General features: G+C 46.1%; 1 protein-coding gene across 9 annotated transcripts; it reads left to right on the forward strand.

The window, feature by feature from the left end:
• The first annotated feature begins 2,406 nt into the window (after positions 1 to 2,406).
• Positions 2,407 to 25,838, forward strand: Stx16 (syntaxin 16). Of its 9 annotated transcripts, none has more exons than XM_029473547.1 (10): positions 2,419 to 2,494; positions 3,233 to 3,298; positions 10,767 to 10,778; positions 16,725 to 16,832; positions 17,588 to 17,728; positions 18,562 to 18,727; positions 19,591 to 19,682; positions 20,089 to 20,232; positions 21,185 to 21,265; positions 23,016 to 25,734. In XM_029473547.1, the coding sequence occupies exons 4-10, from the start codon at positions 16,740 to 16,742 to the stop codon at positions 23,118 to 23,120; spliced, it is 822 nt and encodes a 273-aa protein (XP_029329407.1). In that variant the 5' UTR covers positions 2,419 to 2,494; positions 3,233 to 3,298; positions 10,767 to 10,778; positions 16,725 to 16,739; the 3' UTR covers positions 23,121 to 25,734. The 9 variants fall into 9 exon arrangements, with proteins under 9 accessions (XP_021009176.1, XP_021009184.1, XP_021009193.1 ...); XM_021153549.2 differs by having other exon boundaries at positions 2,423 to 2,484; XM_021153555.2 differs by having other exon boundaries at positions 2,469 to 2,484; positions 3,233 to 3,247.
• The last annotated feature ends 26 nt before the right edge of the window (positions 25,839 to 25,864 follow it).

Below are 25,864 nucleotides of genomic sequence, written 5' to 3' on the forward strand. Positions count from 1 at the left end.
AGCTAAGAACATTGGAATATTCTCCTGTAATGTGGGTCAGAATCTACATGGGCATGACCACAAATGAGCAGACAGACATGCCTTCTCCCCAGCTCTTGACACTAGTTCATGCCCAGAATCCTGTGCTTCCACGGGGCTAGGGCTCAGCTGCTCCCGGCTGCCTTCCTTCTGGCTGGCTCCTGTGCTCAGCTCCTGGTTTATCTCCCTGTTACTGAGCTCTGGAGTTGCTTGAGGTGCCTGTTTTGAGAATAAGAGGATTCTTGTTCTATTCTTCATATGTGCGAACGCTGTTCATTTCTCTCAAAGAGATGCAAGCTTGGTTGGTTTCCTAAATGTCCAACAATAAATATTTAAGATTCACCAGGAAGGGTCGTCATCATGGGCTGGAACACAACACCAGGAATAACTCTGCTAAGCTTGCTGAATGCAGAAAATGAATAAATTACCATTCTATATAATATTTGTCCCAGAATCTGACATCAAATACAAAGTGCTTGTATTTGATCTGCACAATAACCTTAGAGAGGTGGACAGGCCAACTGATTGCAAAGATTATGTAAACTGGACATATAGATGTGTTTAAAATATATACATTAGAAGGCTCTAAAGGCTTTAGAGACACTGGATGGAGGACAGACATTTGGGAACGTAAATCTTAGGTCTCCAATATTCGTGCATATATTTTAAAACCATTTATTCGGAGCTTGTTACAAGCCAGATGAGATGGCAGTGGGTACAAAGATGACTAAAACACAGCCGTCCAGTCCAGCGTAGGAGGGAGATCAGGCTCTAGCCAGAAGTAAACAAGCCCCTGCTTTGCAGGGGGGTTGGGGGGAGGCCGATGTGTGCTCTTGAGAATGGAGGAGAACAGGCCCACAGCTCTAATCCAATGTTCCTGCGGGAGACCGGCTCGGCGGTTGTTTACTAACGCCGTAAGCACAGAAAGAAGAAGGTGGAGGAGGAGGAGGAGGAGGAGGAGGAGGAGGAGTGGGCTTTGCCACGTGACTGGGGTCAGCTCTCACCAGCAGGGTGGGCTGCCGGAACTCTTCCCTCACTGCACAAATATCCCCTGGGGTCTGCACACAGGGTTCCTCTTATTTCCCTCCACGAAATTAACCCGGGGCCTGTGGTTTTGGAGCAGCAGTGCTTGGTTCTATGGCCCCAGCGGGGTCTGGGCTGCTTGTCACCTCCCGAGCAGCCCCCGCTGATCGTCAACCGCTGCGGGGGGAGTGGGCGCCCCTGTCTTTAAGGAGCTCGGCATCCGAATCAGCTCTTCTCTATCAGCTCGCACCGCTGCTCTCCGGGCCTCGATTCCTCCATGCATTCATTGTGTTATGTGTCTCAAAGATACTTTTCACACGGATACTGTTGCACACAAGCACAGGAACACGCGCTCTTAAAAGCAAAAGCACCTGGGGCTCACGAGCCTGGCCCTACGCGCGGCTCCCACGTCTGCCTCCTGGCACCTGGGAGACGCAGGGGACCCTCAAGTCAGGCCAAACTGTTCCCAATCAGACCCCAAAGCTGAGAGCAAGATTGAGGGCAAGACACCCCATAAAGTCGCTCTGCAGATATTGGTCTGTCATCCAGGCTTGCCGGTGACCCCGGCCTCCGGAGCTGCTCTGTTCATTGAGTGCGGCAGCTGCAGCCCTGGGGGCCCCTGGGAGACGCTCCCACCCCCCCACCCCCCAAGCCAGGGTAGCAACGAGTGGGATGCGTGGTTCCAGAGACTGGGAGGCGACCAGAAACCCCAGCTCGAGGGAACGTGGGCATAACCTCAACACAAAGTTCTTTTTGGAGGAGTTGGACTGAGGGGTTGTCTCTAAGTTTAGGAACCTTTTCCCACAACTTTGTAGTGCCCAAGTGTAGATGCCTGACCACTCTTTATTGCCCACAGCTTTTTCCCCCCACCCTGGCCTGGTTGTTTTTCGGGTATTTTTTTTTCTCTCTCACAGTTTAAAAAAATAAAAATAAAAAAATAAAAGGTAAGGCCATCTCAGCAGCGCCAGGCGCCTGCAGTGGAGCGTGCCTGGCCTGCAGAGGCAGCCTTCTTCCACTTTTCCTCCGCCCCCGCGCAGGACTAGGCTCTGAAAGAGCCACGTTTCCACATTTCTGCCTGCCTGACAATCCTACTCGAAGTTTACAATTGCCTGGACCCCAGTGGTGGTCTTCGGCTCCAGGGCCAAGGTTTTGAAGCCGTTTTTTGGGGCCAGGACGCCTGCCCCAGAGCCTGCACACTCTTAGGAAAAGGGGAAGAAGGCGCCCCGGGAACTATCCCAGAGAGGGCGGAGCACTCCCATCCCGGGGCAGGGCAATAAGGGAGCTCCCGCTCCCGGAACGTTGCAAGCAATCTCATGAATGTCGCAGGGGGGCACCCGCGAGGAACGGACAGGAAGAGGGCTGGGGGAATGCTAGAGCCCGGGACCACTGCACGGAAGCGGCCTTGGGCAGGGTTGCAGCCAGATCCCGGGATGGAGGGTGCCGGTGAAGAGGAGTGAGGAGGCTGGGGGAGGCAGGCCGTGAGGTCCAAGTGGAGGCCCGCAGCCTGCTGGCAGTGGAGAAGCAGGCCGCACAGGAAAGAGAGGGGTCAGGTCGGGCTGAGCCTCAGTAGGCTCAGGCGACTCTATGGGAGCTGTAGACGCTCCTTTGTCGTGGGCTTGGCCTGTTTGGAGCAGGCCTTTTGTGAGGAGAGTTAACCCAAACTCGGAGTTAGAGCCACATGCCGGGCACGCAGGCGCTCTGAGTTAGGGTTAGGGCGCCAGCACCTTTGGGGAGGTCTTAGGAAGTGAGTGGGTAGGGGTCTCTCCCATCCCCGAGCCGGATTGGCGCGTCTGGCGCTTGTGGATCCGAGCTGGGATTGGGGAGGGGTCTCCAGGACGTTCGATTTCGACGCAAGGATTGGGGGGATTCGAGTGCTTTGAGATCCGAGCCAGCCTTGGGGTAGGGGGAGTCAGGCAGTTGGAAAAGGCGAGGTGGTTATTTGGGGAGGGGTCTCCGCGCTTAGGCGGAGCGCAAAATCGCGCCGTGAAAAGCCTAAGGCTTTGTCAAGAGAGATTTCTGTGCAAGAGTGGAATCAGCTAGGCCAGACCAAGAGAGAGAAAGTGAACAAATCAGGACTACAAGGGGGGTGGGAGACCCTGAGAGGGGGGGTCACAAAGGGGGAGACATGGCCACCAGGCGTTTAACCGACGCTTTCTTGTTGTTGCGGAATAATTCCATCCAAACCCGGCAGCTGTTAGCCGAGCAAGTGAGTAGTCACACCACCTCCAGCCCTCTGCATTCACGTAGCATTGCTGCGGTGAGTCTCCTGGCGGCCTCTCCAGACACACACACCGTGTGCACTGCGGCTCAGCCTGTCTGTCTGTCTCTTGTCTGTCTCTCTGTCTAAAAAGGAAAAAAAAAAAAAAAAGAACAACAACAATAACAAGGCGACGACGACTAGGAGTGTGATACAGAAGGGAGTGGAGCACGGCCATGGCTTATGGGGCACCTGCAACCCCCAATGGGGACCACAGTATCAACCCCTGCCCTGCCTTCTCACTTCCTGGACCTCCTGGTCCTCCTCCCCCACCATCCGTCGGGCAGCCTCGATTTACATCTGTTTTAACACGAGGCCTTGGAACCTAGGCCTTTCTCCAACCTTCTTTTTGTTTTGTTCTGTTCTGTTTGGCACCCCCCCCCCGCCCCCCTGCAATGGCCTCCTCACTTTGGTTCTGTGGGCCAGGTGGGTGATTAGTTGACTCAAATCCTTGCAGAACAACCCTCCTCCCCACCCCCCAGGAAGGAGAGAGAGTGTGTGTGTGTGTGTGTGTGGTCTGCTCAGCTCATTTTCTTTCCCACTATTTTTCTTCCAATGGCCCTAGTTCTCGGTGTGGCCATGAACACTAGGAGTAATTGCTTTGCTGCCCCCCCACCCCCCCTCCGAGGGCTCATGTTGGTGAGACTGCAAGGTGCTAGGCGCTTCATTTTCCATTTCCCACACAGGAAATTAAGCTTCTCCATTCGAACTTTTTTTTAAAAAAACAAAACAAGACAAAAAAGAACCAACATGATGCGGATGTGAAAATTAACCCCCCCAAAATAGCACATGGCTTTTGATTTTATTGACCACAACTTCACTTCGCCTAGCAGTGTAGGGTTTTTGTTATTGTTGTTGTTCTTTTTCAAAGCAATGTTCCAGAATGATTGCTGTATTTGGTTTGTTTTTGATGGAGGCTTTGGCTTCCAGAGCCTCAGTTTCCTGCTCTCTCAGATAGGGGGCGGGTCTGAATGGTGCAGCCAGATGAATATTGTTAGCTTTGTAATAATAATACCTTTAATTGAAAAGGGAAGGTTTGAATGGAAGCAGCCTTGAAACATGGGGGAATGCACGGTCACCCCACGACCTTAGGGGCTGCATTTGAAACATAGTTCGTGAAACGCTGCAGCTTTCCCGCCTTTTAAACACTGTTGCCTTTTAATTTTTTTCCTTTTATCATTTATGGAAGTGCTAATGAAAAACTAAGCTGTGTATCATGATTGGCACTGTCTTGCCAGGACAGTTGTCCCTGTTTAGGTCACGGTGGAAAATATGTTTGACCATATTATTCACAGAAAAGGGAGTTTTTAATCTGTGCAAGCAGTTTTAAGGATAAAAGGATGCAGGATGTTAACTTCGGTCCCAAGGCATAGAAAACTAGCTCGGAGTGTGTTGGGGCTTTTGTTTACATTTACATTGGAAGGATTTTTACATTTTTAGACTGAAAGAAATAATATTACATAGAAATAAGTAGGAAACAAATCTTAGCATGGAAATGTGTTCATTCTAATGTGGTTTTTGAAAAGAGTCTCCAGAAATAAACCGGAGAAATAGTGAATGAATATAATCTGTGGGCCTTCAGTTATGTTAAATAAAGGTCTCCTGTTCTTTATGACTTAATTTTATGCTACCTCATGGGGGAAAACAAACAAAACAAAACAAAACAGAGCCAAACCCACGCTAAAGCTTCCAGGTTCTCTGTTTTAATTGATGAAAAAGATACTGTTTGGTTTTTAAAATTTAATTCTGTAAAGTTCTAAGTAGCTTGAGTTTTTAGATTACCTGAGAGAAAAAATTTGACCCTTGATTCAGAGAGTTTAAAATACAGTATCTTGGACCGGCACCTTTTCAAAAACACGTTGCTGTGTCCAATTACTCTTTAAATATTTTTCTAAATTAGACAATTTGAGCATATCTGTTTGTATATCTATCTATCTATCTATATATATATATATGTGGAATAAAATAATTTAAAATGTTTAGTTATAATATATGGTTTGGAAAAGCAGGCAATGTTAAGAAATATACAGCTATATTTAACAAATTCAGACAGTTTTTTTTGAAAGTGATTTATAAGTACAGCTAAAATTCATGTTGAAGTCAAGAACATTAAAAATATTTTCATATGTCACACTACTGAAAATACTGGATGCTTTTATTAGCCTGTGCTTCTGGAATTTTTCTTAGATAACTAAAAAGGACTCAAGTCCGTGGAAATACCTGTGTGTTCAGTTTAGATTGCCTCCCCCATCAAAAACAAACAAACAAACAAACAAAAAACCCAGCTTTTTTTCAGTCCAACAAAAATAGTCTACCTAAATTACAATTTAAAAAACAAAAGTGCATTTTCATATTTCTGCATTTTTCTCTGTGTTTCCGACTGTTATTTTTCAATTTCTTCATAAGGTTTTTCCACAAATTATTTCTGCACACAAAATAATCAAGAATACGAAGATATTAACAGGATAGAGATTACAGTTTTTAATAATTCTTTTGGAAGTCAAAAAAGCATTATAAATATTTTGTAAAAAGAAAAGATATGCTTAAGACAGTTTTTGAAAACTACAACATCATTCATACAGTGCTTCTAGCTCAGAACAAATTTGAGAACCACATTTTTGACTTACAGATTTCAAAATCATGTAGTAAATCAAAAGTTTATTGCTCAGCTTTGAATATGGACAAGATATTAGAAATTGTAATTAGATTTGTTAATTGTACTAGGTATCTTGAAATGCTTAATACTAAAGGAGTGCTCATTTTATATATTCTGCTTTCAAAGATAAACGGAGCAGGAAAGCTGAGCACCTCTGACTGTGAGATCCAGAGATGCAGCTTACCTCAGGGACTTTAACCATATTACTTTTCTATTTTCTTTTTTCCAGCAGATTTTTCAGCTTGGAAAAATTACAAATAAAAACTTAAAAGTATAAACTTGACTTAGTCACATAAGACAAAAGAGACAATTTGTAGATGCATATTTAAACTTAGATAATTAAAAAGGAAGTAACCAAACCAGAGAATTTGATTTTTAAAATACATTACCTGGAAATTTAAATTTCTAATTAGAAGAACAAACTGTAGACATTGATTTTGGTGTGTGTGCTGTCTCATGTATAACCAAATGTAAGTATCTAAAATAATAGATTATTTAAATTTTTAATATCAAGCTTTTATGTCCTTATATGTAAACAGTACTACAGAAATGGCTTGCTGGGAGGTTTGTGTATGTGCCTATCTCACACAACTCAAAACAAACCACAGTGGAAGCCTGAACTTGTAAAAGCATTAAGCCCATATTTTTTAAATAGTAGTTTGAAGAAAAAGCTGTAAGTTTGTTGGTGATGGTTGCTGTAGGAGACCGTGCATGCAATGTAGACTTACAGCTAGGTGCAGGTAGACTTGCTGCAAACAAGGATGGATTTCAGGAGGATTTGCAGCAGCAAAACAAGCAACAGAAAGTCCCAAGGGCCAGACTGGACCTAAAGGCCTTGGCCCAATGTCCCTTTTTGTGGAACCGTCATGTTTCTCTGCTGGACACTTCTGTGATGGGCAAGACAGTCCGCAGCTGTCACTTTTTACTTCTGAAATGTGTTTTTCTTTATCAATGCCAGCAATTATCCTGTCTCCCACTCACTCGGTAGTCTGTCCCTGATGTTTGCAGCAGAGGACACTAATTCTTCCTGCTTGTGGACCCCACAGCTGCCTTGTTCCCTGGAGGGTTTTTCTAGGTTCAGCCATCCCGGGTCGGACGCATAGTTTGTTTCTTCTCTGGGATTGAGGGCTGATTTTTCTCTATTCTTTTTAAAATTCAGCACAACATCTATCCAGGTTTCTACTCATTTATGTTTTGTGTTCATATTAGCAAAGTTAACATTAGAAACAGACTGGGGGTTGGTTTTTGTGTCCAAGCCACAGGCACTTGTTGGTAATTTTCAGGAGCTGTGTTCTGTCTTGGGTTTGGGGCATCCATCACGTTATCCCTCGGGCAGCATATGATAAAGGGAGAGTGATGGATGTGAGTCTGGGAATTTAGTCTAAGCCCTGCTCTGCTGTGGATGTAATCTTTTTGGACATCTTTTGTCTCGTTGCTAAATTGAGGATTTTGAGTGAGGTGATCTCTGGTGGCCCCATCAATTCAGCAGTGTTTTCTGCAGTTCTGCTTTAATACTTGTTTCTCCTGACCAAAGCACACAACCTTACCTTTAAATTGAAAAGGAGAAATCCATAGTCAACAACAGTGTGTGGCTGTCAGCTCAAGGTTACTAATGAAAAATACCTAGAAGTAGCTCCAGCACATTGCAGAAGTAACTTTTTGACATCATGTCTGCCAAGAACAGGCAGTGCCTCTTGTAGGCGATTGCAAGCAGTTAGCTTCAGGAACCTGAATGGATTTATGAAGTTAAATTAATATACGTGTGTGTGTGTGTGTGTGTGTGTGTGTGTATAATTTTTATTATTATTATTTTTTTAAATCGTGGGGTGCCTGAAAGGGCAAGGCTGTGCCAGCTGGTTGAGATGCTGTGTTGCTCTTGTTTTCTTGGTTCTTGGGAGTCTGAGCCAGGAGTGGGAGTTCTTGGTTAGTGTTGACTGCTGACCTATACTCTGCTGTAAAAGCATGCATAATCTATACATGGAAGCTAGAGTTAATTGCTCCTAGATTAGTTTGAAACTAGCACATTATTTTTAATAAAATCTGTGTTTGGTGGTAGGGAAAACCTAAGGATTAACTACGGTTATAGGGAACCCAAGGTCCTTAGTCTTGACTGTAATATTAGTGAAGATTTATTGAGTGCTTACTGTGTGTGCCTGGCAAGGCTCAGCCTGTTCCATGAGTAACCTTGTGTCATACTGGGTGAAGTTGATGCTTAGGTGGTTCACCTGAGCAGAATGATGGGGTAGTGGAGTTAGGATATGACCCTAGTCACCCACCTCATGAATTTGTCAATGTGCGTAAAGCCCTTGCCACACTGGCCCTGGCTGATGCCCAATGGGTATGGAAGGACGTAGTTGATTAATGACATTTTTTTTTCTTCTTGCAGTCGGCTAGCCTGGGTTGGGTTTTGTTGTTGTTGTTGTTGTTGTTTTTGTTTTTTGTTTTTTCTCTCTCCTTTTTACAGCCATCCACAGTCAGTTTAACTTGCTCATTGAAGGGTCTCAGTCTGCTGGAAAATCATGTTTCTGTCGGTAGGCTCCAAGTATGAAATCACTGTATATTTCTCTTTAGATGTGTTTGCTTTTCTGTGTGTAAAGATTCTGTGTGAGCAGGAGACTGACTTGCAAATGAGCGTGCTTTGCTGGATGAGAGTGAAGCAAACTTTTATTTTGGCAGCAATGGGAATAAAGTAAACACCAGTATAGCACAGACCTGTGCTTCCAGCTCGCTTTGCTCAACTCCTCCAGACCCCTGAGCAAACACAGATGGGTTTCCACTTCTCAGTTTTATGTAGAAAGTCCTTTAGACTATAAATTCCAAATGCTATTTGGAATTTTTCAGTGTTTGCTTGATTGGATGCCATGGTCAGGTCCCAAGCCTTGGTTTAGACAATGTAAAGGCTTAGAAGGTGGTGATGGGTAGTAAGCTGTTTTTATTGGACTAGACTATGCTCTTTCCTGATGGTGATTCTTAGGTTTTAACTCAGGTCTTGACTACATTTCCTGGTAATTTTGTGGTGAGGGTTTTGAAAACCTCCTGTTTTTTAAGGAATAAAATGAAGGTGGTCTTTGAAAAGGTGGTGTGCTGAATTTATTCCTGATATGCAAGTAATTCCAGGAATTATTAATAAAAATAGAGGCTGGAGGGTGGGATGCAGAAAGGCTTGGTGCACCTGGGCTGCCCCCATCCTCCCCGGCAGCAGCCGCAGCAGATACTGTGACATTTTGAAGTGTAGCTTTGAGCATTTGTAAGTGTTGCTTTTATTCCTAGTCTCGTGATTGTAATTTCACCTCTTAGTGCCTAGTAATTGTAGGGATGAGAAGAAGAGAATGTGTGTGGCCAGCTAATAACCCACGGCACTGCAGGGGCTCAGGTGCAAGGCTGCTCAGACAGCGGCTTGCTGTGCCTGCTGTGCCGCTTCCCAAGATGAAGCCCTGGGAGGACCTTCAAAGGGACCTAGGTTCAAGCTCCACTGTGGCCTTCATCTTGCATCTAGTTTATTAATAAAAAAGATGTCCGTGTTCTCTTTCTGGATCTGCTAAGCTTTAAAAAAATACATACTTTGTTTTCTTTTATAGCAAAATGAGATGAGATAAGATGAGCTATTTCCATGCCATAGTTTCCTCAGCCTCAACCCTAGCAGCACGCTTGTGTGATACATCTTCGTACCAGCGGGGGAAGTGCAGGGCACGGAGGCTCTCCACTCCCAGAGGCTCTCTCCGTAGATTTTGAGACTGAGGCATTAGTGTGTGATCAGTCTGTGTTTGGTTTTGTTGTTGTTGTTGTTGTGTTGTTATGCTAGCATTGTGTGACACTACTTTGGTATCAATAATCAAGCTTCATTTGCACTACTAATCTTTAAATAAGAAAATTATGTTATTTTTTAAATTTACTGCTAAACAAAAAAAAATCAGCACAGTTGTTTATTGAAATTTACCACTAATTATTTCCATGATCAATACTGTAGAAAAAAAGGACCTTGTTTAGATTATTGGTCATTAGTAACTGTCTCCTCAGAAGATAGAGTTCCACGCTGATCTCAAAAGGAATCTTTAATTTTCAACCAAAATTTAACCCTCAAATGCCCAGTGTTCCATCCCTATACTGGTTAAAACTGGATCCTTTTTACCTGCTGCTTTGTCTCTTTAGTTTGCAGTGCTGTATAGCACTCTCTATAGCTGCGCCTGGCTATCACAGTGCATGGCTAGCTAATGCAGGAGTGTTACTTCCTCTTCCTACCTGTGCCTCCATGACTAGGGGGAAACTGCGGCTGTAGCATGTGGTATGTACAGTTCTTAGGGAGAGGGGGTTACTGCAGGATTATTTGAATGTAGCCACTGGAGGACACTTTGTGGGTTGTTTATATTTTAATTTTGTTGAATTCTCTGAGCTGATTGATGTGTTAAAATATGCATTTTTATGACACAGTAACATATTTTAGCATTTTACCTTCCTAAGGAGGTTAAGAAGTGAAATTACAAGTGATAATTGATGCTTACTAAAAAGATTACGACTATAATTTAGTGAAAGAAACCAAGCATATTTTGCTTGTCCGCAGTGTGCTTTAATTTTTACAGCTGTTTATTGGCTGCCACCTCCTTTACCAAAAGAGCCACAGTGAGTGAAGCACATGTTGGTGTAGCATTTCATAAGGAAAAAGACGCTAGGACAGCCTTTTAAGTACTGCGTTTGTAGTCACTTTGAGTAGCTGGACACTTGTCTCCTCACCTGATGGCCTTGTGTGTCTGTCTGCCCATGCCTTTCTTCTGCTCTTCCTGTCCGGACGGCCCGACGGCAACGCCACAACCACAGGAGCTGGACGAGGTACAGTGCTTTGGGTATTTTTGTGTGTTGGGTGATTTTAGTTTATAAAATAACTGTTTTCCTGCAGTCTTGGTTCAGATATGTGACACTAGCCCTACATACATTTAGAGTTGGTTTGAATCACTGTGGAGTGCCTTGACTTCATACTTCATCTATGTTCACACCATGTGAAGTGACTTAGAAGGGGCCATGTTTCCTGTTTGGGAAGCAGTCCTGTATGAGAGTTGCTTGGGTGGGAAGCAAGCTACCTGCATGTAGGTTGAAGACTTGGGACGCCCGATTTCCGAGATAAAGAGTATCGAGTGGTTGAGGTGGAGAAAAGGGGGACAGGCCGTCTGATGGAAGTCTCAGGCAGGTAGCAATGGAGCTGTGCTGCCACTAGTGCCTTGAGCTCAGGATGAAGTAAGGGGTGCTCTGTGGTTCAGCTGCTCCTGCAGAAGCCCCCTTCAGCCCCTTCCTAGCAGCAGCAGCTCACCAGGAAGGTGGAGAGTGAGTCTATATCCCTTGGGGTTTTTGTTTTGCTTTTGCTGTTGTTGTTTATAGCCCTGTTGACAGGGCTGAGGACAGGGAAGTGACACGGCTGCTGACCACATTAGTGGCTCTTTGTGTCTCAGTGATGAAGGGGTAGCAAGGGTTATTCTGAGGGCCTACTGAGGGAAGAAGTTTATCTAGAAAGGCAGATCAGGAGAGCAGGACCATTTCCCTTTATAAACTGGCAGGCTCCAGCTCCTGGGTTTGCTCTAGCAAACATTCGAGGTGCCTACATTTGCAGTTGGTGATGGCAGCACTCCGCACCACTCACTCGCCATCCCTGGGAGCTCCAATCCTCAAGCCTGCTGCATGCTGTACCTGTGAGAGCTAGTGGAGAATGAGCCCAATGGGGTTGGCTCTCGGTCAACGGAGACGGGTACCACATACATACAAAGGGGACAGACCCCTGCTCCCCTTTTCGGTTTAAGAAGAATGACCCATATTTGTGTGGTCTGAAAAGATGTATGGAACGCCATTACCAGTAGGTCCCTCCTGAGACTGGGAGGGAAAGCTTCAATTTTGAGCCTGTTCTTACTGCACACATAACATGTAATCACTGGCAGGTGTCACTTCTATATTAAAACACACTCTAGTTTAAAGCTTACTGCTTAGGTAGGTGCCAAGGCTAGACCTTCCAGTTCCCACCCAAGGTCCTCAGTACCAGCAGCCTAGGCCCTTAGGCCTGGGCTGAGGAAGAATGAAGCTAGGAGACTCTTGGGGCACAGCCGATGAAGGTGAGTTTGCTAGAGAAACTCCTGCTAGGTTAAGCCTGACACAGAGATTCTGGTAGATGTGCAACAGTGAAGACATCAGGGTGTGAGGTTGTCCTCTTCACTGAGAAGACTGAAGCTTAGAACATCCTTGAGGGCTGAGGAAAGAGGTGTGGTTGTGGGATAACAGTCAGCCTCGTCAGGGGCTTGCTTCCAATCTTTCTCCCTTCTGTTGGGGCAGGTTCTAGAAACTAGCCTTGTGTGAGAGGAGCTGGAAGACTGTTTTGTATTTCTTCATGGTTTTTGAGTTGGATTCTCACCCCATGTGGCCCAAGCTGGTCTCCAGCTCTTGACAGTCCTGCTTCCTCAGCAGCCCAGGTATTAGGGTCACAGATCTATACTACCATGTTTGGCCCCTGTTTGCCTCTCTTGTGCCTGGCCTGTGTGAGCAGTACCCGGCGGAAGTGCGGTGCAGTGGCTGAGCGTCTCTGACGTGTGCTCTTGGCTCTGCAGGCTTCACTTCCTGCCCTTGTCCAGCACCATTATGTTGTTCATGAAGTGTAGCTTCCACAATTATATGCGACATACTTTATTTACCTCATCCATTCATTCCACCCATTTACTGTTGACTCATTCAGCTAATTATAATTGTGTGTTCATTACTGTGAAGTGCCAGGTGCTGAATGAGGAACTAGGGATGTTGTTGGGAAAGGTGTCCAGAGGCTCGGTTCACAAGGGGGGGTGTTGGGGAGGAATTAGGGCTTCAAGGTAGTGTCTTCTGGAAGTAGTAAACATCTGCCACTTGGGGATCCTGGCATGAAGCCATGGGTCTGAGAGCCCCCTACTCCCTTCAGGTAGCCCTGCAGGCAGATAGACAGATGTGTTAGCTCTTTTCCTGCTCAAGCTGAGCCCTGGAGACTCTGCTTTCTCTCTTACTCAGGAAGTGTGTGCTGTAGAGTTTGGGCTGAGGAGGAGGCCATTCTCCATCCACATTGTTGTCAGGGCAGCATCTATTCTCTCCTGTCATCTGTGCCTGGCCTTGAGAGGTAATCTTCCAGAAGATGGGTGCTATTAACAAATTAGAAGGTATGAATGTGAGTCACCAACTCACCTAGACCTGTGATCCAGCCCTTGTGGCCTTGAGCAGATGCCCATGCCAAAGGTTTGAACACCCACTGAAGGAAGGAGCAAGCCCTTAGGAGGATTGTGTCTTCAGCTGAGAGTCCAGGTCTGTGAGCGTGCTCAGTGCCATGCTGGCAGGCAGGAGCTGCTGTGCCCCCTTTGTTTTTCAGCTTGTGTACATGGAGGAAAGAAAGTTGGCGAGTTAGCAAGATTGTCAAGATAGTGTGTGAGACTCCCACGATTTGTGTTCTCTATTCCGTGTGCTGTTTAGGACGTGCTTTCAGTAATTTCGTCAGGAGAAGATAGCATTATTTTTAGTCTCATTGATAATTTGGCTGTGACATCTCCATTTCTATATCCACTGCTTGTTTACGGGTCCCTGAGCCTCGAGACTTGTTACGGCATTCTGACTATCCTCAGGCTTTGGCTTCAAGATACATAGGCCCATTGCAGAGTTGCCGGACTGGGGTTTGTGGCATCGCTTCTGGACACTGAAGTGTTGAGTAGTCATGTGGTCTATCTAGTTGCTCGTCTGAGATGCTCTGGTTCCATTGTCAAACTTGGCTTAGATCCCCGTGCTCATCCTTAAATCTCACGGAGTTGTCTGTGTGTGAGGGGAATGTTGTATGAGTGGAAGGCTGTGTGTTTGCAACAGCAGGATTTATATGGCAGGGTGCATGTGTTTCTTCCATAGGTCAGGAATTTGTTTCAGACAAATGCTTATATTTGGAGTGGAGGCAGGGTGATAAGACACCTACAGGGAAGCATGAGTTGTGCTGTGAACACAGTCAGGGGCTTCTGCATGTCTGCATTCTGTACAGGAACAGGGCTCTGAGGTAGGCCAGTCACCCATGGTTCTTGGAAGACAGCCCTAAGTTAAGGACACAAGAATTCTTGAATTCTTAGTTCGCTAATGTGCAGTTTACTTAGCATTTTTTTCTTATTAAAAAAAAAATACAAAGATCTTTTTTAATTTCAAAAGTACAAGTTTATTTTAAAAAATCCTAACTCACGTTGGGTTTGGGGAGTAGGGAGAGCTGAAAGTAGGCAAGGATAATGTGGAGAGGCATGGCTGTGGGCTCTGGGGAGAGGCCAGCAGCCTGGAGACTCATGTGTGCTCTGCACAGCACTAACATGCTGTGAGGGGCGGAGCTTCGGCAAGGTGGGAGGCTGAGCATTTATTTTGCTAGTAAGATACATTTTCATGTTCCTGTTTGTTCCAGTTTCAAATGGTTGACGTTATCTTCAGTTGTTTTCCTTCTTCAAAACACATGTTCCTTTTCAGTTGTACACACTGTGATACGCATTACCAACCTGCACTGATAAAGAGACATGGAATGTTTCTTCTCAGTAGCATGGGGTTTCTGTCATGATGAACTATGGCCATAGACTCTTATCAGGGACAAATCATTGGCCACATGCAAGTCCTCAGTCTTGGTGCAGCTCAGGAAAGCAGTAGTGACTGTCCAGGCTGGCACCCGTCCCTCTTGAGGTCCTCTGGGGCCCACTGAGAGAGTGTCCTGACTTGAGTCTTGGTGTCTCAGATAAACAGAAGTGCTGCGTAAAACACTGCAGCCCTCTTGAGCTGGATGTTCATGTGTAACCACGGGACTCCTCGTGAGAGTACTCGTGATTTAAGATGCCATCTCTGCACATTTCCCAGTGAAAGTAGCACTGTCTGTTTTGTTAACAAGTTGATGTGGTCTCAGTGGGAACACGAGCGAGAACCAATGCCCATTAAAATTACTGTGTCTGGCTTGTTACTGTGGCACGTTAAAGCTGTGCTTTGTGTGGTTTTCTGGCCCTGAGTTCAGGTTCCACCTCTTGTAGCAATGAGTCTGTCGGGCTCTACTGAAAACAGCACGTCAGAGCTGGGGCTAAGCATCAGGCTTGCCTCTGGTCAGTACACTTCCCACAGGACATTCTTGGTGGCTGTGCTGTGGGATGGGAATATGTTTCCACAGTGGTCAAGACAAGCCTGCTCAGACTGGCACTTGAATGCTGGAACCTTCTCCAGCCTAGGTAGATGCTCCAGGAAGATCTGAAGCCCCGGGTCTTTTTTGCTCTCTGTTTAGTAGTCCCTTGTCCAGGTCTGTTTGCTTAGTGAGCTGTAGTTGCATTGCGTGGGTTGCTATGAGTGAGCGTGTGGGCTGGGCTGGGCAGGGGATTCTGGAATCAGCTGGCCTAGGTTTTAATATGTCACATCACCAATAGCGTGGTGGCTTAAGGCAGGTTGCTTTACTTCTGAATTTCTTTATTTATAAATTGAAATAATATTCTTCAGTTCACCTGGTTTTTATGAGGATAAAAGTAAGACTTACTGTTAGTGAAGGCTGTGGAATTGCCAGGCCTTGCAGTTCCTGGTGGTAGATTCTTAAAGGACACACCGTTAATCAAGGAATAGAAGGAACATGGGCCGGCAGTGGTGAGGTGGACAGTGGTGGATGTGGTCACTACTCCAGACCTTGGGTCCATTCCCATCATTGTTGTCCTTGATGGATGCTGGGGCAGGTGGAGGTCAGACTACAGGAAATGGGTATAGGTGTGGGGGTGTGGGGATGTTGCTGAAGATAACAGTTGGAGTTGGAGTGTGAGCTCTCAGTATTGTAGGGGTTGTTATTTGAAGAGTTTTTAAGTTTTTTTTTTTATTTTCGTGTGTGATAGTTTTCATTTGTGAGAATTTTAGATTTGCCTCTTTATTGTTAGGTAAGCAAATATGAATTTGTCAAATGAATAAAAAATAAATGTAGATGATTACAAGGAAGGAAGGGATGGACATTGCTCGCTCACAAAGCATTGTCTATGTAGATGTCTGTAGACCACCACCCATTTTAGTGTGGGTATCATTTGGGTCTTTTGAAATTAGCATTTAAAAATCCTGTGTTTCGGAGGACTTATAGATCCTTTCAGATCCATTCTTTGCCTCCAGGCAAAATAAATAAATAACCAGGCTAGTCCTTGTGACTTCCCTCCCACTCTCAGAAATTTCAAAGGCAATATATATTGCAAATTTTGAAAACAAAAACTGTCTGTCATTTCAAAGTAAGGGAAGTTGAGCCAGTGGACCAGTAGCTGAAGCAACGACCCAGGTGGGGTGGTGTGCTGATGGCGGGGTGGCCAACACTAACCCAAAGATGGTCGTGGCCCATGCACAGTCTTGCCAGTCCTTCTAAGCAGTTCTTGGACTTATTTTAACATGTAGTTAACAGTCTGCTGAGGTAACTGGACTAACTTGATGTCCACAGCAGGCCTGCTGCAGTCATTACACCTGTAGCACAGCAGCGCCCAGCACACTCACCCTCTGCTTCCTGCTGCCCTACCTCAGTTCTGCTGCTGAGAGACCTTTCCTTAAGGAACTGCTGGTCTCTGACATTTTCATTACATTTCTGTAGCCAAGTCAAGTCAAAGTTGTGTCCACAAGAATGTCCAAGAAAGTTCAGAAGTGGTGCATGAAAAGATGGGAATGGAGTTGAGACCCTAGTGTGTCAGAGACAAGCGTGTAACATAGGCACGTGCATTCCCCTTGCCTTTCCACATCCACACTGACCTCTGATCACCTCTTGATGCCCGTTATCCCCTGTAGCTTGCTGATGACCGCATGGCGCTAGTATCAGGCATCAGCCTAGATCCAGAAGCAGCAATTGGCGTGACAAAGCGGTCGCCTCCCAAGTGGGTGGATGGCGTGGACGAAGTAAGTTTCTGCATGCTTCCTTTTGTGGGTTTGTCTTTTAAGTTTGGATGACAACACGGTTGATTGAGAATCTGTCATATGAGCCAGTATGGCTCCAGTGAAAGCTGTGTCCTCAGACACACCCATGTGCAAGTTTGCTCATTTATCTACCACACAGTAAAGCAAGAATGGGTCTGGATGGCTGCCTGCATGATGTGGACTTAGTGTTAGCAACAACGACTTGAATTATAGAAAGAAATGAAAAACTATGGAATAAGGAAGGGTGTGTGCTTCTTTGTTTTAGGTTTATTTATATTATGTTTGGTTTCTCCGGGCAGGGTTTCTCTGTGTAACCCAGGCTGGCTTCAAACTCAAGAGATCTACCTGCCTCTGCCTTCCCAGTGCTAGGATTGAAGGCGTGTAACACCACCTATTGGCTTATTTTACTTTATGTGTAATAGTGTTTTGCCTACAGGTCTATCTTTGTCTGAGGTGTGTGTGCCTGAGGGGATCATAAAGGAGCATTAGAACATGGAGGTGTTGGGAATGGAGCCCAGTCTTCTCTAACAGCAACAAGTGGCTCTTGACTGCAAGCAGTCTCTCCAGCCTTTGTGCTCTTTGTTTTTTCCTTTATAACTTGAATTTCAAAGTTACTTGTGTGTCAGCAGTAAGCCACTGAATTCAACTGAGTGCAGATTCTGGTGTAGCTAATTGTCTTGAATACAGATGGATAGCTGCCAGGCATGAGAGGGATTTTAGTGAGTTCATTTGTTTAGATACAGTATGATGTTGGCCGCATTAAACAGAAGATGAAAGAGTTAGCCAGCCTTCATGATAAGCATTTGAACAGACCCACCCTGGATGACAGCAGCGAGGAGGAACATGCCATCGAGATCACCACTCAGGAGGTCACACAGGTAAGAACACAGCGCTAGTCCCGGGAGGTGCTGATTCTCCCAACCCCCACCCCAGCCTTTGCCCCACTCTAAACGCTGCTTATAATGTCTTAAAAGTCTCAGGGGACCTTGGAAAAACCCAAGGTCTATGAGTGATTTTCAGAGTGTGTGGTTTTCTTGGAGGTTAGGTACTATTTTTCAGTTGTTGGTAGACACCACTGTTGATGTTAAAATGTGTAATTGCTGTCATATACTAGGACTTGGAAGTTCATGCTAAACACAGGTCCATAAGAAGATAGGGTGGGCATTTTAATGGAAACCTGCTTGAACCAATCTTTAGGTGATATGACTGGGAAACACTTCTTTAAGCTTTATATTGTTTGTGTGTTTGAGTCTCCTTTATATTTACTTTGAGAGTAGACATCCAAATGTCTGAAGCCAGCTTTGTAGCTGAGTAGCCATTAAATGTTTCTATTTCAGTCTCTGATCCTACCTTCTCATCTGTAAAATGGGCATAAAAGTCACACTAGTCTAGTACCTGCCTCATGTAGGAAGTCAAATAGTCAAACATACAGTAACAGGGCATGAAGTGAGCAGTATCGGGGACAGGATAGACACTGTATAGATAAGGTGAAGTTTAGGTAGGTCTTCAGTGTGTGTGTATGAAACCTCTAGTCACCCTCTTTCACCCCTGCAATACACACATACACATACATATATGTGTGTGTATGCGTGCGCACACACACACACATGTCCAACCTGACTTTTCTATACCAGCCTGCAGGACAGGGTGCCTCCTGGCAGAGATCTTGTCTAGGAGAGGCTTTTGATGTAAGCCAGAGCTATTCTCTCAGCTCTTCCATAGGTGCCAGCGTGCTGTGCAGGCCCTGCCCAGCCGGGCACGAAGGGCCTGCTCGGAGCAGGAAGAGCGGCTACTGCGGAACGTGGTGGCCTCCTTGGCACAGGCCCTGCAGGAGCTGTCCACCAGCTTCCGGCATGCACAGTCTGACTACCTGAAACGTGAGTGCAGGCCTGGTGGAGGGACTTTTAAGTAAGAAGCATTGTGTTTTCTGTCCTCCTCTGGGGCAGTTTCTCTCTTCAGCACCTGCCTTTCATTGTTAACAGCTAGTTAGGCACATTCACACCTTTTGAGCAAGAGGAAGCTGCCTCCCTAGGGAATCTTTGCTGAGGAGAGAAGGCCTGGCTCCTGGTGCAGTGGTACAGACAGGTTCCTGTCCAGGTGAATAGCACTCAGCCCTAGCTGTGCATAGACTTTGAAAGTCACAGTGTTGCTATAGAAGCCTTGTTGATGTGACGTTGGGCTCTGTAGGTTTTGATGACATGTATTAGAGCCAGTTCCTCCACATAGTGACATCTGCATGGCCCTGGGTACCTGAAAGCAGGGTGCGAACAGTCTTGCATCAGCTGACTGTGGGTTTTCCTGTGTGTCGTTGTAAGGGATAGAACCCACTTCCTCCTGTAACCCTGATCCCTTTCCCATATCTGCTGTCATTTCATTCCTCCAGACTGTGATCGGGATGCTTACTAGAGAGTCTCCAGAAGAGAGAGATGGATGTTGTGTTAATGTCTTATAACAGCAGTTAGAATAACTGTTTCTGTTTCACTTAGAGAAGTCTCAGATGGTTGTGTCCTGTCTGTCTTGGCATCCTGTGAATTGGGCATTTAGAGAGTGGCTGCCCTGAGTACCCTGAACACTTGCATGATGTTGCAATGCTTTAACGCAAGCAAGGCTCCCCTCTGGAGGTGGTCTCTTTAGACTGTTTAGGGGCCTCCCCTTGCTATTGGGTTTTACTCTTAGCCTTTTTCATGGTAGAACAGTAGCCATACTCGTTCAAGTAAAGTGGGCTCCTCCTGTTTGCTAGGCATGAAAAACCGAGAGGAGAGATCGCAGCATTTCTTCGACACCCCAGTACCACTAATGGATGATGGAGATGATGCTACTCTGTATGGTCAGGTATGCAATGGGGCAGGTGTCTTCTGCCTCTTTCCCTAAGCTCCTTGTCCCTGTGCAGTGCATGGTGGGTAACTGTTGTCTTATGCCTGCCAAGTAGTCCTTGCTGTAGCAGAGCAGCCATGCTGGACCTCCCTCCTAGTCATCACAGAGGCCTGCAGCATGCACAAAGCCATCCTGGAGCCCAGTGTGGCTGCAGATATGGCTTCTTTCTGGTCCCCCACTTCAGCTACTATCTTATGTACCATGCTGTTGGGGGGTGGGAGGGGGGTCCATGCTTCCTGTCTAGGAAATAAGTTACCTGTTGCCAAATATTTTATAAAAAATATTCTCAAAATTTGTTTTCTCTGAATGCTGTGTAAACTGGCCGGCCACAGCTTTGCTAACTGGGAGCCTCTTGTTTGGCCAGGGCTTCACGGATGACCAGCTGGTGCTGGTAGAGCAAAACACACTGATGGTGGAGGAGAGGGAGCGAGAGATCCGTCAGATTGTGCAGTCCATTTCAGACCTCAATGAAATCTTCAGGGACTTGGGAGCCATGATTGTGGAGCAGGTGTGTACCCTGCAGGGTGTTGTGCCCACCCTTCTTCATGGTCCTTAGATCCTGTCCTCTAGTTGGGAAAATGTTTAAACATGTGCTTCTCATACCTAATGTGTTTGAATATGTGTGAGTGTTTACAGGTAATGTGGGCTACTGTCATTCCCTGTGAAAACACTGAAATATTTTTTTTTTTTAAATCTGGGGAGGGAGAGAGGAATTCTAATGCTCGTGTACATGTATCCTTTGGAGGCCTGGCGGACTGACCAAGCCTGGCCTGATTTTGCCAGTGTACAATTCCCTTCTGACAGTGGTAGATTGTTGTGTAATGGCTGTTGGAACACCAGCTTTTAAGTAGAATTAAATCGTTATTCATTGCTACAATCTGATTAGGGCTTTTTATTACCTTGCCAGCAGGGATTTGTTTGGGTCCTGGTCCCATGAAACCAACTACAGAGTGTTGAGGCATCATCAGAGTTGGCTGGTTAACTGCCATGTTTCCCAATGAATTGCCATCTTTCCTGGCCCATCCTCCATACTTCATGTAGAACCCAAGAGACTAGACAGTTTAATCACCTATCCTTGAGTCCCAAGTTGTCATTTTAGACATTGATTAGAGTAACCTGACCATGGTGGTAGAAACTAGCTGGTATCCTCTGTCTGCCAGATCCAAGTATTTAATCAGCAGGAAATGAAAAGCCAGGGTTCTTTGCTCCCCAGGACAGGTTTCTAAGCCCTCGTACATCCGAAGGTGGTATATCTCTATCAGTAGAGGCTAAATCAAATCAAAACCTGGTTTTGATTCTTGGTGCCACTGACACAGTATTTTACTTTGTGCAGAATGCCCTAAACTGTCTGACACTATCCTGGTGTGGGTCCTGAGGTCTGTGATATGCATGTCTCGGGGTTGGCAGTTCAGTTCTCCAGCTGTAATTATTGACCTTCTGTACTGTCTCTCATTACTCAGGGAACGGTCCTTGATAGAATTGACTATAATGTTGAACAGTCCTGTGTCAAGACCGAAGATGGCTTGAAACAGCTTCACAAGGTACTACCGTTCTCCTTGGTGGGTCTTTAGGAACCTCTATCCCTCCTAGGAGGGTTTCTTCCCCTGTCACACAGCTTCAATCAGACACACAAGGTAGACAGAAATGGACTCCGCTGTCTCCTTGGGAGCAGCTATGAGCTTGCTTTTGAGCTGTAACCTGGTGTCAGACAGACCACACCTTGAGGTCAGACACAGCTGGGCACTTCTTGTGAGGAGCCTGGGTTTCTTGCCTGTTAGAGACACTTTGTTTTGTTTGGAGGTTTACTGCTTAGTGCTGCTAACTTTGGGTGTGGGGGTTCACCTCTGACAAGTTACTGGTGGAAAACTCTGAACAAGGCTAAAATATGTAATTGTTCCTCACTCTGTCACATGTAGAGAAGTTGGTGGAGGTGAGGTGGATTGTGCTCCTGTTGCGCCCCCTCTTTCATGGGGTTGCATGCTTATTTTTGTTTTTGTTTTTAAAAAGTTGGGAGAAGTCATTTTAGAAATCCTGTAATTGTTTATGAGAAATGGGCTTATGGATACCGAGGGTGGTGGTATCCACGTGTGGTTGGGCACGTGACTCCTGTGAAGGGAACGGAGCTGGTGTGCTTGATACATTCAGTCAGACCTGTGCACCTCCTTGTCACTGAAGCCCACTGGTGCTTCTGGCCAGGGAATGAGCATTTTCCTAAGTCACGAACAGTCCCTCCATCTTACTTTACCATGGTCCTAGCCCTGCTGCAGCCACTGGCCAGAGACCCTTCCCATCCCTGTGCTGTTTGCCTCAGAGCAGGGACAAGTCTTGCTTAGAGTGTTTAGAGTAATGGAGAAGCCAGCCTGTGTCTCACAAGCTAAAGCTGCCCCAGCTTCTCTATAGAAGGTTCGAGCTGCTGCTAAATTACCCATAGGCTCTGAAGTTTAAGTCACAACTGGGAAACATGCTTTGTGTTGTGATGCAGACCGGGGGCAGAGGGGGGAGGGTCTCTGTGGGAGAGACTGGATCGCACACAAGCTAAGACTGGTTTGGGTCTGGAGTTATTTGAGAGTTTGCCCAGAGTGTTGGGGTTGCTATGAGGAATGGTGCTGCCCCAGTTCACACTGTGGGAAGGCAGTTGAGACTTGGGAGTGGCTCCTATCCTGTTTCTAGGTGGGGAGGACATTTTCTGGGTGGCTGATGGATTCCCTAAGCATGGTCAGCTCCTAGTGCCAGCAGTGTCTGCGCATGTTCTCCTCCTTTGAGGGGTCTGTGTTTCCATACCACCACACATTTACGTGTGTGTGCTTCTGTAGGAGAGAGTGGTGCAGGTGAGTGGTATGTGTTAGTGCCACATGTAGGGGAGGTAAGCAGATGGGTCTTTGGAAGCCCCTCTGTGTGCCATTAGTCCAGGGGTGGGGGTGGTATATAAACTCACACCACTGTCCATTTCTTCCTCAAACAATGAAGTGTTCTGTTTCCACGTTCAGAGGAAGTGACCACAGGGCCTCTTGGGGCCACTGGTTCCATGCTTTCAGCCTTTCCTACAGGGAAGAAAGACAATGCACGCTTACATTTGTCCCAGGTGCAGGGGCCTTCTTGAGAATCCAGAGTAGGAAGTAGTAGGCCCAGTGTAACTTGGTGTCTCTTGGCCTCTGTCTCCACACTAGATCCCAGTGTGGATCAGGGTTGGTGGTTGATATCACACTGCAGGAGTCTCCAGTGAGGTTTGGCTTGCAGACCTAAGGCTTGGGTGAGGGCTCTGAGGCAGTAACACTTCCCCCTGTTTTGTAGGCTGAGCAGTACCAGAAGAAGAACCGGAAGATGCTTGTGATCGTGATCCTGGTGGCCGTCATCATAGTCCTCCTCGTGGCCCTCATCGCCGTAAAGTCTCGCTAGTGGCACCAGGTTCCTGAGAGTGCTACTGCGTGGATTATTGGTGTTAGGACTTGGCTGGTGCCTCACCGCTGTGCTGTACTGTGTAGAGAGCACAGCCCACTGGTCCAGCAGTGGGCAGCGGACCTTCCCGTGGACGCCTTCTAACCAGTGGGCTGGCGTGTAGGCACGGCCATGTTTTCCATCTCTGTCCAGAGTCTAAGGACTTGATGCTGTTGCCGAAGAGACTGGCCTATGATGAGCTGTCGTGTGAATGCGTGCTTTAGTGAAAGGAGTGGAAGGTTTACAGGCACTGCCAAAGCTCCGTGTCGTGTGTGCATGCTCATTTTTAGCACTAATGTCTGAGCAGCATGTTAAATAATTTTTGGGAAAATTTTTTTTTAACCATCTGGTTTTTAAGAAGTTTGGTACCAAAAATTTATGAGTGTAGAGGCAGTGCCTCTTCATCTTCCCAGCTGAAAACAAAGCAAGAAGTCCTTCAAGGATTTATAATCTGTTCCCATTAACTTAATTTAGCTTTCCATCACTGTTAACGATCAGAGTAACAAAGTGTGAAAAATAAGAAACCATCATTGATGTTAATTAACACATTTAGACGGGCCAGTTAAACCAGCTTCATGCGTTTAAATCAATTGTAAATAGCATATTCCTCATTCAGAATTTTTGCCCTGCATTTTCTACTGTAAACCAAGAGGGGTTACTAAGCAAAACCCCCTGAATCAGAAACTTGGTCATTTGAACCAACCTCACATCACAAGAAAGCTTGACAGTGTGTCCCCAGCCATCCTTCCTCAGTCCATTACTTACATTCTAGCTACGTAATGACCTGTCCAAACCTGACTCCGTTTGATGAACTGTGAATTTACACAGAGGCCATTTTAAATGGGTCACCCCATTTAGGATTAGTGGATCTCAAATTATTAACCAAACATCACTCCATTTCAAAGTAAAATATTCTACACATGATTTGATTTATCGACTCTTGCCACTTAGCAATGCCCAGAAAACGGGTGTATTCCTGAGGACAGTGAGAACGTCAGCTAGGGAAACCCTGTGTGTGTGTGTGTGTGTGTGTGTTCTGAGGGTTTTGTTGTTGTTTTGTTTTGCATCTGTGTGTGAGCATATCATATATTATCAGATGGCCAAGTAGGGCTCTGTTTACTACCTGTTAACTCTATGGTGCTGGTGTGCTCTGCAGAACTAGAGCGATGCGGACCAGACTGATGGAGCTTTGAGAGTGTGCGTATCTCACTCGCTCTGTTTGCATCAACACTGCTGGAATTACAGTGATTGTTGTGTAACTGTTGATGGCTTGAAAAAACTCTCTGTGTCTCTTAAATTATTTAAACAGCGTGGCCCTGTTAAGTGTGTTATATTTTTATTTAGACCAGGCATATGAAATTCCTCTCTGGGACTCAACTGAAGGGTGTCTCAAAACTCCAGCTCAGACCTAGAAATGGACTCCTGTAGACCCATCCTGAACTTACCCTCCCTGCCTGGGCCACGGAATAATGAGATGTAAAGGTTTTCTGGGTTCGTTGGCAGTGTTAGTAGAGAGGGTTAGAAAAGAGGAGGCAGCACCTGCCCCACCACTTCAGAATTGGGGAAGGGGCTCTACAGTCTCTCAGCCTCTGAGGTTAGACAAGCTGTTCCTGGGTAGACTGGCCGAATTAGGGAAACGGCTTCAAGCAGTCTGTGGAGATCATGATGAGTAATTGTGAAAGCCTTGAAAAAAGGTGACCTTTTAAGAAAGGGTCACTATTTATTTATAATTTATTTCCCTGAATAGATTTTATTTTGGTGGGGGCGTTGGTTCCCCCCCCCCCCATCCATCTGGTTAGAAACTGTCCCAAGGACCTATGGGGAGAGGGACTGTCCCCTTCTGCCTGGAGGCAGTGTGGTGCTGGTCTGGGCCCAAGCCACCCTGGTGGGGGTCCGGAAGGGCTTGGATACTCGGCTGTACCGAGCTCCAGAGCTCTGTGCACTCGATCTCTGGGGCCCCACTGCCCTTTGCCGTTGAGCCTGTTCTGGGGGAAAGAGGAGAAGTTAGTACCCATGTCCTGCTAGGTCCTTCATGGTAATGGCTTTTGGAAGAGGACTCTTGTACCTGCTGACAGCCGCTGTCTGTGCGTCCATCCTTCCCTTCAGTCTGGCCATGGAGGCGACAATCACACAGACCCACCTCTCCCTGTGCCTGGGAAGCACCTTGGGAAAGAAGCCCGGCCTCTGGACACCACCTCCCGCTGCTGCCCTGCTGGCTCTTGTAGAATTGGGGTGGAAGGGGAGAGGGAAAGAACTGTTGGTCCTTCGGGGCCCCCGATCTTTCCTAAGACTAGCATAAAATTGCTGTCTGTCATTCTGTTTGTTGGGGGTGGAGGGACATTGGGGTGCTGGCTGGGCCACTGTGTGAAGCAATGTGTGTCTAATTTAACGGATGTACCATTTTCTCTGCTGATTGAGAGAGCATTCTTTATTTGTTTTGACACAAGTGCGTGCAGTGTTTCATCCCAGCTAATGGCTTCTTAAAGGTAATAAAGCCCTTCAACCTAATTGGTCAGATAAGACTTTTTCCTTGTATGCTTAAATAAAGCAAGTAGTGAAATGCTTCAATCCAAAATGACTTTTTTTTGTCCTTTTTTTTTTTTTTTAAAAAAAAAAAAGCTAATTTACTGTTACTGGAAACTTTTTGTACAATAAAGCGATCTCACAGATTGAAGAGCATCCAGCATTCCTAGTATTAATTTTAA

This window comes from Mus caroli, chromosome 2 (genome assembly GCF_900094665.2).
Source record: "Mus caroli chromosome 2, CAROLI_EIJ_v1.1, whole genome shotgun sequence".
NCBI lineage: Eukaryota > Metazoa > Chordata > Mammalia > Rodentia > Muridae > Mus > Mus caroli.

Coding starts and splice junctions, on each gene's coding strand:
- Stx16 (XM_021153517.2), top strand. CDS start 3,167: ATGGCCACCAGGCGTTTAACCGACGCTTTCTTGTTGTTGCGGAATAAT. Junction 16,833..17,587: donor GGGTGGATGGCGTGGACGAA/GTAAGTTTCTGC, acceptor TCATTTGTTTAG/ATACAGTATGATGTTGGCCG. Junction 20,233..21,184: donor GAGCCATGATTGTGGAGCAG/GTGTGTACCCTG, acceptor CTCATTACTCAG/GGAACGGTCCTTGATAGAAT.